The sequence below is a fragment of the Hirundo rustica genome, chromosome 1 (assembly GCF_015227805.2).
Source record: "Hirundo rustica isolate bHirRus1 chromosome 1, bHirRus1.pri.v3, whole genome shotgun sequence".
In the NCBI taxonomy this organism is placed as follows: domain Eukaryota; kingdom Metazoa; phylum Chordata; class Aves; order Passeriformes; family Hirundinidae; genus Hirundo; species Hirundo rustica.
In genome coordinates, this window is record NC_053450.1 from 13,099,319 (window position 1) to 13,112,462 (window position 13,144).

The 13,144-nt window shown below is 40.4% G+C and overlaps 1 protein-coding gene across 7 annotated transcripts in view; it reads left to right on the forward strand.

Moving 5' to 3' along the window:
- ENPP2 (ectonucleotide pyrophosphatase/phosphodiesterase 2) overlaps positions 1–12,212 on the forward strand; it is a 72,847-nt gene extending 60,635 nt beyond the window's left edge. For all 7 annotated transcript variants that reach the window (XM_040056318.1, XM_040056291.1, XM_040056300.1 and 4 more), the window contains exons 20-25: positions 2,149–2,285; positions 2,762–2,897; positions 3,665–3,742; positions 6,084–6,216; positions 6,782–6,938; positions 11,600–12,212. In XM_040056318.1, the coding sequence (XP_039912252.1) occupies positions 2,149–2,285; positions 2,762–2,897; positions 3,665–3,742; positions 6,084–6,216; positions 6,782–6,938; positions 11,600–11,770 (812 nt within the window). In that variant the 3' untranslated portion in view covers positions 11,771–12,212. The remainder of the gene's footprint in view (positions 1–2,148; positions 2,286–2,761; positions 2,898–3,664; positions 3,743–6,083; positions 6,217–6,781; positions 6,939–11,599) is intronic.
- The last annotated feature ends 932 nt before the right edge of the window (positions 12,213–13,144 follow it).

The window sequence follows — 13,144 nt, forward strand, 5'->3', positions numbered from 1 at the left end:
GTTTTTAGCTCAGATGCGAAGGCAGAGTCAAAAGGAAAGAAGAGGGTGCACAGGGCAATACTCTGTTCAACTACAGGCTGTAAATGGTGAAGAAACCAGGCTGTATTTGCATGCTGGGTTTTACCATAGTTATCCAGGCTTAGATTTCACTTAGAGAGAATGCTCCAGCTGCTTTGACAATCCCTGACTGAGTCTTAATGCTTGGCTCTTAGGGCGCAGGTTACACAGTGAAACAAGTGCTCTGCTAGTTCAGGCTGCTCTGTGCAATTCTGTTCCTCTTCAGTGTTCAAGTCAATGTTATTCCCAGGAGAAGGCATTCCCAGCTCTCCTGGACACAAGTTCCTGCTGTTTGTCAGCACTGACTTCTGTGTGGCTGCATGCTCAGCTGCATCAGGATGGTGATTCAGGTTAAAGTGGAGCAAAAGGAGCAGAGGAGAGGGGATGGGAACTGCTTTCCTGAGCAGCACTGCTGAGTGAAAGGCTCCCCAAAGCAGAGTTTTCCTTCTCACAGTGGTGATCGAGTTCAGCATAACAATTCACAGTATTTCCCTTACCATAACAATTGTCCAGATTAGCAAATTCTGAAGCTTTCCGTTTAGACATGGATTTTTGAGGTATCTCAAATTGCATTGTTCAGATGATTAAGGAGCTTTGTTTTAATTCCCTTATGAAGGTATTTTCAGTTTCTCTGTTGGAAACAGGCAATGAAGCCTCTCCTTTAGTTTCTAAGGGTGACCTTATTCCTCTTTGTGAGTTAAATTGCCTTTCTGAAGCTTTCATCTTATTAAACTGATTTTCCCAATTTTTGAAGAGCTGCTCCTCACTATGGCAATTTATGGCATCAGGAAAAACATCCTCACTGTTGTAATGCAAATCTCAACATCTTTATTTGTTTCCTAGTTTTCATTTTTCTTCACTATAGTAATATAAAAATTGTATTTTTGGTGTATTTTAAGATGTAACATTAAAACCAATTGCACTTGCTCATTTGTCAGTTCTCTGTTAAATGGCATGATGTGTCCTTATTTAAACAAGCAGTTCTGCTTCACACAAGTTTTGTTTTACTTCATGGTACACTTTACAACACAGTGCACCATATTGTTATTTGCAGGCAGAAGAGAAAGATTACTTCAGCTTCTCTTGAATAGAGCAAGCTTATCATCTTTGTCCTTAGATTAGGCCTTTCCTACGTTTTTCCTTGTGCCCTATAAAAACATCCTCTGTTTGTACTCAAGCACTAATAAAACATGCCGTTTTCTTTCAGGTTAAATCCCTATCTGGGAACTGTGTTAAGTTACTTTCCTTGTTTCAATGTTTTAATTTCCCAAAGCAAGCCAAGTGTGTTTTCCAAAAGGTTATCAAATTCAATGGACTGTACAGGACAATGCAAGATTATCAAGGAAATGTATTTTTCTTCTATCTCTTTCAATGTTTTTGTCTTTTTATAAGTAAGCTTGTCAGAGTTATCTAAGGACATTTAACCATAACATACCACCAAGACGGAAGAAGGGCTGTTTTTACAGAGCTGAAGGCATATTTCTGTAGCCAAAGTTAGGAAAACGTTTGGGGTTTTCTTAGTTTGTTTCTTTGATATTACTGACAAAAAATAGTACATCAGTCTTCAGAAAAAATCTGTATCAGCCAAGTGGGGGAAAAAAAATGAACTCTTTCAGTCAGTGACCACTTTTGCCTCCCTTTTGAGACAGTCTTTACAGAAAACATAGGAAGGAGAGAAAGAGTGGCAGGACTGATGCATTAGGGACTGATTTAAAGCTGTGAAAAGAAAGTACTTATCGCCTCCTATGTGACTGAGATGTGGACACAAAGATCGCTGAAGAGTCTCCAGTTTTTGGAAAAATACCCTCTCTCCACTCTGTGGCACAAATAAGCTTTCAAGTGTTAGAAGAGACTTCTAACCCCGAAGGGTGTTTGTGAGCCTGGAATGGGGATTGCAGTCAGAACAGTTGAAGAGCTGTGTTTCTCTCTCTGTCAAAAGATTTCCTTAGTAGTTATTCGTGGTCAGTATCCCATTAATGATGACTGAAAAATCAACATCTAATGGAAAGCCAACCCCCCCCCCCCCCTTGGTTTTTTTTATCCTTAAGATTTTCAGTAATAAATGTAAATGTAATTTCTTTTGATCTTTAGAGAAGCATCTTTTATATGGACGCCCTGCAGTACTGTACCGCACAAAATACAATATCTTGCATCACCACGACTTTGAAAGTGGCTACAGTGAAACATTCCTGATGCCTCTCTGGACATCCTACACTATTTCCAAACAGGTTAGTGTTCTTTCTACTCTTGAAATGTGCTTAAAAATCTTGGGGAAATTTCTTTGATATCTGTGTTCTTGAAGTCCTAAAATTTCTCTTTGGCAGGGAGATTTTCCCACCAGAAATTATGTCAAATACCATTGCAAACAATGCCCAAATTCTTTTGTTTCCTTCATGAGAGAAGAATTTTAAGGTGGAAGGGTTGTATATTTCTTCTCCTGTTTTAATTTTATTTTTAAGATTTGTTCAATGAGGGTTTGTTTTATTACAAGCTATTTCATTTGAATTATTTCCAGTGGGGATTTCTGCTCCCTGAAGAAAGGGCTGTGCAGCAATGCAGGAGCAGGATTTACTTGTACAGTCATGTGGTTCATTTTACTGCACACAAGGCCTTCTCTGTATTCTGTTAACTGTATGACCTAGTTTCCTTTTATCTGTAAAAGCTGAAATTACATTTTTTGTTGTCTCCATGTTCCTCAATGCAGGCAGAGGTATCAGGTGTCCCAGAGCACCTGGCCAGCTGTGTGAGGCCTGACCTCCGCATTTCTCCAGGCAACAGCCAGAGCTGTGCCGCCTACAGAGGCGACAGACAGCTCTCCTATGGATTCCTCTTCCCTCCTCGTAAGTTTAGATAGCTTTTTAGTGCCTAGGGATTTTGTAATTTTCTTCTTTTGTTGGGGAAAACCTTTGGTGTTAACATACTCCAGGCAAACCCCATCAGATATACACAGACTAATTTTGATTTCAAACACCAGTAAGGTAAGCATATTTTTAATTTATAAATCCAAAGTAGACTCTTGCATACTGTAAAAGTTTCTACCATCCTATAGAAATAGTGATAGTAAAAACCTGTGTAAACCAGCATTCTTGATTCTGATGCACTTGCTTTGCTTCAGTCAATGATCTGGGATTAGTAAATGTTGAAGGGGCACAACTGTCTCACAGTTGTGAACTTCATTACTCTGCCTTCCTCACTCTGTGGCTGAAATATTTTATGGTAGATTTCTGAAATGGAATTACTGGTGCAGAGGCTCTCTTAGAACTAGGAGATAATCCCACATTCCTCTCGCAAGAAATTAATAAATTTTCATCCATCTTTCATAAAAGCCTGCAGAACTCTCTGCCTTTTAAGACAGCAAAGATAGACAAACTGTATGAAAATATTTTGAACCAACTGACAGTTGAAACAAAGATAAAATTCTTCCTTTTCATGTTTAGGTGTCACATTAAAGACAAATTTTGTGTATATAGTGTGCGCTTCTGAATATAGGATTCAGATTGCTCTTTAGATCACAGTATTCCCTTTGGTTAATCTCTGAAGCCATTTTAAAAACATTTTTATATTCTCTGAAATTCTTATCAATATTTTTCTGTTTCCCTGTTTTCAGAATTAAGTTCCTCTGCAGAAGCAAAATACGATGCTTTTCTAATAACAAATATCATTCCAATGTATCCTGCCTTCAAAAGTAAGTATTCTTTCCATGACTATACTTCTCTTTACCAACAAGCCTTTTTTTTATTTAGTTACCTGTAGCCAGCAGCTAATACCTGTGGGCACCTGTGTCATGCTAGGTATGGGCAGGCAAAATACATTAAAAAAGGCTTAAGTTTTAAGAAAGGTTTGTTTTCCTTGGTGCTGGGCTAAGATAAGGGCACAGCTGTGCTCTGGGTCCACAGTTGTGCTTTAAGCCACAGTAATTCACCTTCTGTAAGATCATTCAGATTCTCTTGTCTGTAGCCCAAGCTAGTGCAAAACATACTTAGGCAACAACTGGAGCCTGAGAGTGTGCACAAGTCTGGGAGTGTGCCCTTGGTATTTTGTAGTTCAGGGACAAGTGATTATATTTTATTTTTCTCTCCGTACCCTTAGAGGGAGACTGAACATATTTATTACCTATAAAGAAAAAAGAAGAGAAAACCAATTTATGGAAAATGAGGGATGATTTAAACCTGTCTGAAACTTTCAGTGCTGTAGGGTTGTATTACTAACATTTCTTTTGTCTGCGCATCCCTTTTCTCTCTAGTATTGCCAAGAGGTAGGAACACCATCAGGCTATTCTGGTGGCATTTTTTGGCTTGGCAAGGATTGACAAGCCTTGGAAGAATCTCAAGAGCCTGTTGTGAGATTTTCAATTCAGATTTTAGGCCAGAGAGGTTTGGATAAACATCAAAGTCTATGGGAGCCTTTTTCTTTTTAACCAGAAAAGAGTGTTTTTAACTGTAAAACCTCTGCGTAGGACCAAGTGGTGGTGTTTGCTAGAAATTTGAGCAAAAGTATTTGACTGATTAAAGAGTGAAAAATTACTGGGGATTTCCCACTCCTGAATCACTTAATAAAAATGCTCTTAATGCTAAAGTTAATCTAAGTATTTGGCTGAAATGCTAATCACAGGACAACAACCCACCTCTAGCAGCTCATTTTATCTTGCGGCCTTCTTCTTCACATGTTGGTTGAAGGATTCCTTACAAGAAATTCTGGTACTAATGTCATTCCTGGGGAGTTATAAACTACTCCATGTGTGCAGGTTGCAGTGCTGAGAGCTCATTATATGGATCTTTTTCTATAACAGGTTAAATAGCAGATGGCAGTGGTATGCTGCACTGGCTTTGGTGGTAGTGCTGGCTGCAGAGGCCCCCTCCCCTGCTTTGTGTTCACTGTCCCATCCCATCCCCACAATAATTCTGTGTCCACCTTTTCCGGAGTGAGACTGGCTTAAACAGCTCCTGCTTTGCTGGAGCTCCAAGAATGATCCCCCTTGGCTGGCCCCTCATTGCCCTGGTGTTGCTCTGTATGTGGTTGCAGTGGGAAGTGCAGCTGGGATCTGATTTAGATACAAAACTCGAGGCAGTGGGGCAAGAGGGAATCTTTCCTTTTTGGACTGACTTTGTTGTTAAGGCATATGCACTGGGGGAGTGAGCAACTGGAGAAGTGGTATTTCCAAGTGATTAGGCTCTTGTTAGACCACTGCAGGTGGGGCCCTGGGTATCAGCCCCAGCTGGGACTGCATGTGGCACAGAGCAGTCTTAGAACAGGGGGCTTTCTAAGGCTGTCATTGCCACCAGCTCCAGGGAACCATGGACTTAATGGTCTGAGCTGGCAAGACATGTGTTAAACTCTTACAAGTCTGACAAGTTTCGTTTAACCACACTTCTGTTAGTTAAAATAAAATGGAAAAGAACTGAAAGGATATCGCTGAAGGTTCCAGTGTGTTTCCCATCTCTGGGAGAATCTTAACTTGTTGAGGAGGACATGGTGTGAGAAAGTGTATCCTGCTCTTCCCAAAGGTTGCTGTAATGACATGATTTTGGTCATCCTTGATGGCAACTAGTTTAAAAGTTAAGTGTTTTGTATCGAGGGAGAACTGAATGAATGCGACCTTTGTATTTCTTTTAAAATGTTTGGTTTTATCTTTTAATTGCAGTACTGTATCCTTTTAAAGATTAATAGAAACCCTCAAAACACATCACCCAAGCACAGTTCCCTGTAAGCAGATAACAAAGACAAAGGCAGTGTTTAAAGATGTATCAAAAATCTGTGAATAGCTGTTTCTACAGCTTGGTGAAGCAACAGCAGAATCTCTGTGCAAGGCCTATGGCAATACCAGCCTGGGAGTGGTATCTTGTATTTCCTTTACCACTGGCTGGGGAAGAAAATCAACAGAGAACAAAGAAGTCTGAATAGGCTTTATTGACAAAACGTTGGTGTATTGTGGGGTTTTTGTTTTTTTGGGTTTTTTCTGTTTGTTTGGGGGTTTGGGTTTATTTATTATTTTTGGTTGATTGGTTGTTTTTTTTTTTTCCCCACAGAGGTATGGAACTATTTCCAAAGGGTTCTAGTGAAGAGATATGCCACTGAACGAAATGGAGTTAATGTTATAAGTGGACCAATCTTTGACTATGACTATGACGGTTTACATGACACACCCGACAAAATAAAGCAGTAAGAGTTTGTCTTTAAATTGGTTTGCTGTTGCTTCTCTTAATGATGACTTTATCTTAAACAATTAATTACCTTCACACTATTTAAGTTTTTGTGAGGAGACATAATTTTCTAGCCTTTTCTAAAGTTAGTGGAACTGAATGCCTGTGTAGGTAGTGGTAAAAAAAGGAAATTATGATTCAGCAGTTAACTGTTCACCTTGACATTGAAGTTGTTTTCATCCTCGAGATGAAGTTGAATTGGGTTCCACATAGTCTATTGTCTCTAAAAGTCTCCAGAACTTGAGAGCTGTGCTATTGTGTTACATGTTTAAGCCTTTTGTCAATTCAGTAATGCATTCTCTCTGTGTCTCTGAACTGAAGATGATTTTCAGTGCTGCATGAGGTATTTCTGTAGCGCAGCGTGGGCTAATTGGATGCTCGCTTTGAATAGTATTCAGGAATCAAACATGTCTCACAATGTATGTGTGTCCTCACACGTAGGAGAGGAAAGACCATGTTGTTTGTGTAAACTCCTTCCAAACAGGTTCATCCTTTGTGGATAAATATTTGCTTTATTCCCCCAGGTTTGTGGAAGGCAGTGCAATCCCTGTTCCAACGCATTACTATGCCATCATAACCAGCTGCTTAGATTTCACTCAGCCAGCTGACAAGTGTGATGGACCACTCTCTGTTCTCTCATACATCCTTCCCCACCGGCCTGACAACGATGAGAGCTGCAATGTAAGTTTGGTCGCACTACTGCAGCCCTGTGGTAAACGTGTCCCTGGGACATGTAAAAACCCATTACTATTAGAAGCAAGTGTTCACTAATGTCTTGAATGGGAAGCACAGGGTAGTGCCTTGGTTAAGTGTCATTAGCTCATTAGACAAAAGCACTCCCCCATGATAGCAGCAAAAATATGAAACTATTACTGCACCTAAAATTGTCAGGAAGAACTGACATACAGTAGATTGGCAGTATTGTTTTTTGCCTGTAGAATTCTACATTTTGTCAGCGTAATCTCAGAGCAGGCTGGGGGGAGGCTGTATGTATAAACACACTGTGCTGGCAGCCTGCCTGATGTTTTTATGGAGGTCAGTTTCCATTTGCAGGTACAATGCAATCTGTCTGCTATGGCGGTCTGGATGCATCAGTCAGCAGGATTACATCCAACCCACACATCCAACCCAGTAACCCAGTATTAAAAGTATAGTATATGCTATAGCCTGCCAAGGGTAGAATGCCAATTCTTGCTGTTTCCAGTATACCTTGATTCAATGGAAAAGCTTGGCTTCTTATTACAGAGATGGCCAAACACCCTCCTGGTTTCTTTTCTCTCTTCCATTAGGATGCAAGATCTCTACTCTAACAATCTTGATGAAGGCTTTGGTCTGGTCAGCACTGCAGAAAGTGCACACTTGGCAGCTGATTGTGTGGCAAGAGGGCGTTGGGTCCCCCGTGGGCTCTGGCACTCTGTGAGGACAGTAGAGCTCCCAGGCAGCTGTATTTAGACTTGTCCTTCCGCCTGAACTTGTTCTCCATTACACAGCTGTGTGGATTCCTGCACACAGACACTTCACTATAGGCTGCCAGGAGACTGTTTCCTGAATGAACGCATTAATGTTATAAATTTTGTATTGGCAAAAGAAGTTCAGACTCCTATTCCAGCTACAGGCAAAAATAGTCATTCCAGTTCTGAGCACAATTGACCTTGAACACTGTTTCTTTTTCATTCTTCAAACATTGCTTGCTTTCGGGGCCCACTTTTTAAACCCATGCTTTTGGAGCAGTATCCCTCTCTCTTGAGCACGTCTGGCTTTCCCCTGTTTGGATCTCAACTGTTTTGGGCAGAGATGTCTTCCATCAGAAGTCTCAGAAAAGTCCTACATATATTGCATTGTAGCTTTTCCCTGGACTGCTTTTCTCTGAATCAAGATCCAGTTATTGATCTGGAAATTACTATTTTGGCAGTTATTAGTGTCTCTGCCCTTGTAACTCTGCCCATATGTAACTTTATGACAAAGTAATTTATTTTTTCCTCCTTATATTGTCTGTCATAGTTCTCTTAAAACGCTGAAATCTTTTTTATGAGCTCTTTACAATAATGGTCTCTTTTTAGTCTTTGTTTTCTTACATTTCAAGCCAGGCATCTTTTCTCTGTAGGCCATGCTACTTGTAAATACATACGGTGTGTGTATTTACAGTTTGAGAGAAACTTCAGTGCTTCTGCAAGGTCATTAGCAGATATTGGTCCATGCCTTTTATATAGCAAAGAAACACTCCTAAATATTTAAATGTTGCTCTTGAATGAAAATATAGTTAGGCAAATTTTTGCCATTGAAATCCATCATCAGCCTTACTTTTGCACATGGTGTTCCATCTTATTCATTGAAAGAGGTGATTGCGTAAAACCTTACCATATTTCATGGATGAAATGCATGGGATAGTGTAGGAATTTTACCTTAACCTCTCCACCGTTTTCTTTTAAGATTTGAAGAAATACTAGCTTTCCCTCTGCTCTGCTCTAGCTGTACACACATTATCTTCACACAGCTGTTGAAGAACACCACTACTCTTCTCATCTGAATGTATTCCTTTTCTAAACTATGTTTATTCATGGTGAGGTTATGCCCATTTATTCTTGTGTCCACATTTTTTTGTGTCTTAAATAGCACTTCTCTGGGATTTACCCTAGAGATGATTTATGATGGTTCTCAAGGCAAATAACTTCTCTTTATTCATGGAAGACCCAGGATCTTTTTTGTTCTTGTAAGAGAGGATGAGACTGTTGGTAGACTTCCTATGTATCTCATCCAGTCCAATGTTTTTTTTCACCTGAATCATGAATGAATTTAAGTACTGCAACTTGATCACAAAATGAAAATGGTTTTCTTTCCACTGGACACAGCTTCTCTGATACTACCTGTGATTTGCTTTTTCCATAGCTGTATTATAATGGTGGCCCACATCCATGGACAACTGGTACACTCAGGTTCTTATCTTCTGTCTGTCAATTTGGATAGCACAATTTCATGCTATCCTAGGAGCCTCCTGCATCTGCATCCTCCCCTGTGCTATTCCAGTCTTCCTCTGCATTGACAGGAGTTCCCAACTGTTGGGGTTTTTACTAGCAACTAATGACCTTGGCACAAGAAGTGAGTGAGAAAACGTTACAAAAAATCCTTTCCGAGACTAAAGTTGAAGGAACCCTGGAAACAACTAGAAAATTCCTTCAGGCCACTGTTTTCTCTCTGAGCAAAACATTTAAATTTATTTTCGTGACTCCTTCACCCATCTGTCTACATGCATCATATTCAACTTTCCAGATGATATTCAGAGAGATTCTTGTGCAGAATAGCTGGTATTTTTTCCACTGGATTTTGGCTTAGCCTCCTAATTGATCACCTATTTCTATTTTTCTCCATGTTTTCAATTGTTACTTTTCCTTCTAAAATTCTCCTTATTTTTGATGTGAGACTAAGCACCAAAGCTGGAGAAAACTGTCATTTTAAATGAATATGCTTCATGCATCGTTACATGGTAATATGATACTGTATTAGTTGCTGTTGGGCCTGAGGCTTCATGTGCCAATTGTAGACTGGAAAAAAAATAAAATGTAGATCAGTTGATTGATTTTCTGGAGTCATGCAAATGGAATAGGTTAAACAAGCCCCCCCCCCCCCGCCAATAACGTGATTTATTCACGTTGCAGATCTTTTGCAAACTGCTTGTATTTAAAAAAAAAATGAGCTTTGTAGGTCGCTCATATAACTTCTTTTGAGCTCTGCAGATTTCCTGCTCAGAAAAAAGTCTTGAAGAAAGCAAAAATGTCACAGTGGCTGCATTTGCACTAACAACCCTGTTGGGGCCTGTTTGCAGACTCCTGATTGCCAGGTTGAAAACTGAGCAGGGGCTTCTTGTGGCCACATTCTGCCAGGTGGCATCCCTGGAGCACGGCAGAGCAGGCAAAGGAGAGTCAGAAGGATGCACTCCCTCCTCTTCCCTCTTAATTTGCATCTTTCTTTTCTTGTTCCAGACCTGGTTTTGCTCCTCAGGTTGTTAGTGTTATGGACAGGAAAGCTGGTTGAGGGCTGAGAGCTTTGAACCAGGCAGGTGCTGACTGGGTCATGGACGTTTGCTCTAGAGCAGTCAGCTGTCATCTGTCTGGGACTTTGTGTCCTCCCTGTGTAAACGATCACGCTCACCCTCCTGGCTTTTGTTGGGTGACCCACTTCCTGCTCTGTGGCTCAACTGCTGTACTGGATAGGCTCTGCCAGTGCTGGAGTTTAGTCTTGATCCATGAGAGGATCATTTGGTAGGAGGACATTGCTGAGACAGTCAGGAAAGGGTTCATTTCCAGGAATAGGCCCGGAAATATATTTTTGTCAGCAAAATTTCCAAGTAACACACATGAAGTGTAAATACCCAAGATACAACCCACCATTCCTTTCTTCCCTAGCAGTGGTGTAGAGGTACCAGCCAGAAGGGCCAATTGGGGAAAAGTCCTGTTTGCTTTGTCCTTTTCCCACGTCCCCGTTGTGCCTTCCCCAGGCCTGGGTGCAATGCCTGTGGCACATGTTGCTGTGCTGGTTAAGGCACACAAACAGCCAGTCACTGCAGTGTTTTGCAGGGCTTATTTTCTGATGTGTTTGCAAGTTACCTTAGTTTGTGGATAACTCTAACATGTGCCGGTGCTAGCACAAGGCATGAGGCAGTAGCCATCCCCTAAGAGAATACAACTTGACCCCAATCACTCTGGCAGCATAACCTTCCTGATTATTTTTTTCTTTGTATCGGGAAATGCTTGGGGGAATTCTCTTTTCTGTCAGTGAATAATATGTATGTTCCAATCACAAGAGCTTTTAGGTACCTACATAAACCATTGTCCCAACCGTGTAAGCAATTGTAAAGGTCCCTAAAAGTAAAATGGAAAGATTAAAATATTACTGTGTTAGATGACGTGATTCAATTGAGAATAATGTGTAGGCGTAGAATTCAAAGCCAAACAGAGTCTGGGCTTTAGTGATTCAAAAGTAATTAACACTGAGTTCTTTCTGTGAGGTAGAAACAACCAGAAAGTGACCAGTGGATCTTCTGAAAACCTATGGCTGTTCTTCTGAAACACCTGCAACTTGAGGCTAGCTTTTTCTGGATGATTATGTTCTTTGTGTTAACCCCATCATAAAATGGGTACTGAAGCAGAACTGTAGGATTCATCTTGCATGTTAAATGTCAAATTTATTTTCTTGGCACTCATTTACTTTATTTGTTTTTGAATAAGACACAGAGATTCTTCAAATCTGCAACAAATGTGTAGACAAGTTGCATTTGCTTTTGGAGATTTTTGCCTGGACTTGTTATAAAACTTTTTTTTGTTGTTTTTGTTTTTGTTTTTCCCCAGAGCTCAGAGGATGAATCAAAGTGGGTTGAAGATCTTCTTAAGACACACACTGCACGTGTCCGTGACATCGAACAGCTCACTAGCTTGGACTTCTTCCGAAAGACCAGTCGCAGTTACACAGAAATCCTCTCCCTAAAGACATACCTGCATACGTTTGAAAGTGAAATTTAGCTTTCTAACCTTACTCAGTGCATCCTTTTATCAACTGGTGTATATTTTTATATTGTTTTTATATTTATTAATTTGAAGCCAGGACATTAAAAATATTAGTATTTTAATCCTGTATCAAATCTTAAAACATTAAACCTTTGTGTCATTTGTTTTGTTTTTCTAACGTTTAATATAGATATGTCTCTTGGTTGATTTAGTAGTGCTTGTAGTACTGCATTTTGAGTCCTTACTCTGAGCTTTTAAGTGGTGCTGCAAGGTTTGATGCGTACATCAAGGAAATACTAATTTCTCATGCTCCTTTACCACACTTGTAGTCCTGTACTGTGTATCAAAATACTGAACATGTAAAATTACACTCATTTACTGATAACTGTGTGACAGACATATTTAAACACTATAGACAAATAGCATCTTAAATATAATAAACCACACATTCAGTTTTTTTAATGTGTTTTGATTTCCTTTCATAGGGATGTTCAGAGGGGCTTGCTGGCAGCTGAGTGCTGACAGATCTCTTACTGGGTAGAGCCCTTTTCAAGAGCTTAGGTTTTCTGGTAAGAGGACTGCCAGGTTCCCAGGTGCCTTGCCCTGGTACTCAGCGGTGAGACCGAAAAATAGACACCCACAGCAGTCATTACTGGTTAGGTTTTGCTATAGGGGGAGAGCTGGGAGGGTAGGATACTTGCTGTCATGAGCTACCAGGGGTAGCCTCATGCCTGAGGCCACTTGGCCCTGCTCCAGAACTGTGGAAAGGATTCAAGGTGATAACATCTATTATCACTTGGGAGGGCTGTGTTACACCCCTTCTCTACCACAGCTGTGCTGGTTCCTGGGAGTACCTGCTCCATGATCCTTTGCTTTGACTTTGGGGAAATTGAAATAAGACAGATGTTGAAAGAGGTGACACTGCTGACCATGCAGTGGGTTTTTAGCTGGGAGGAGAAAATTTGATTTTTATCATGTTCTAACGGACAGAGCCTGAAATGTGTTCCCCTAGTCTGAGGCTTAGTGCCAGCCCTCGTTCTCAAAGGAAACCCATAGGAAACCACATATAACTTGTGGTACAGTGAAGTCTATACAGTGCGTGTGATTTAGAGCCATCACCTACTTGGTCAAATGAGTCAAGTCTCTTTTGCTATTTCACTGCACTAACAGTCTCATAACCCTAGCAAGTCCCTTCAAGTGTCACTGAGGGCAGAGTCCTGAGACAGTGCAATAGATACTGTTGTGTGCTGGTATCTGGATAATGGCCTGATTTGGCTTGGGCAGTTTTTATAGAAGACATATGTTATGGAGCATTAGTGTACCTAGATGATGTAAAAGAGAAATTATTGTTTAGAATGCCTTTGGTGCTGAAACTACTAATTCCACTAT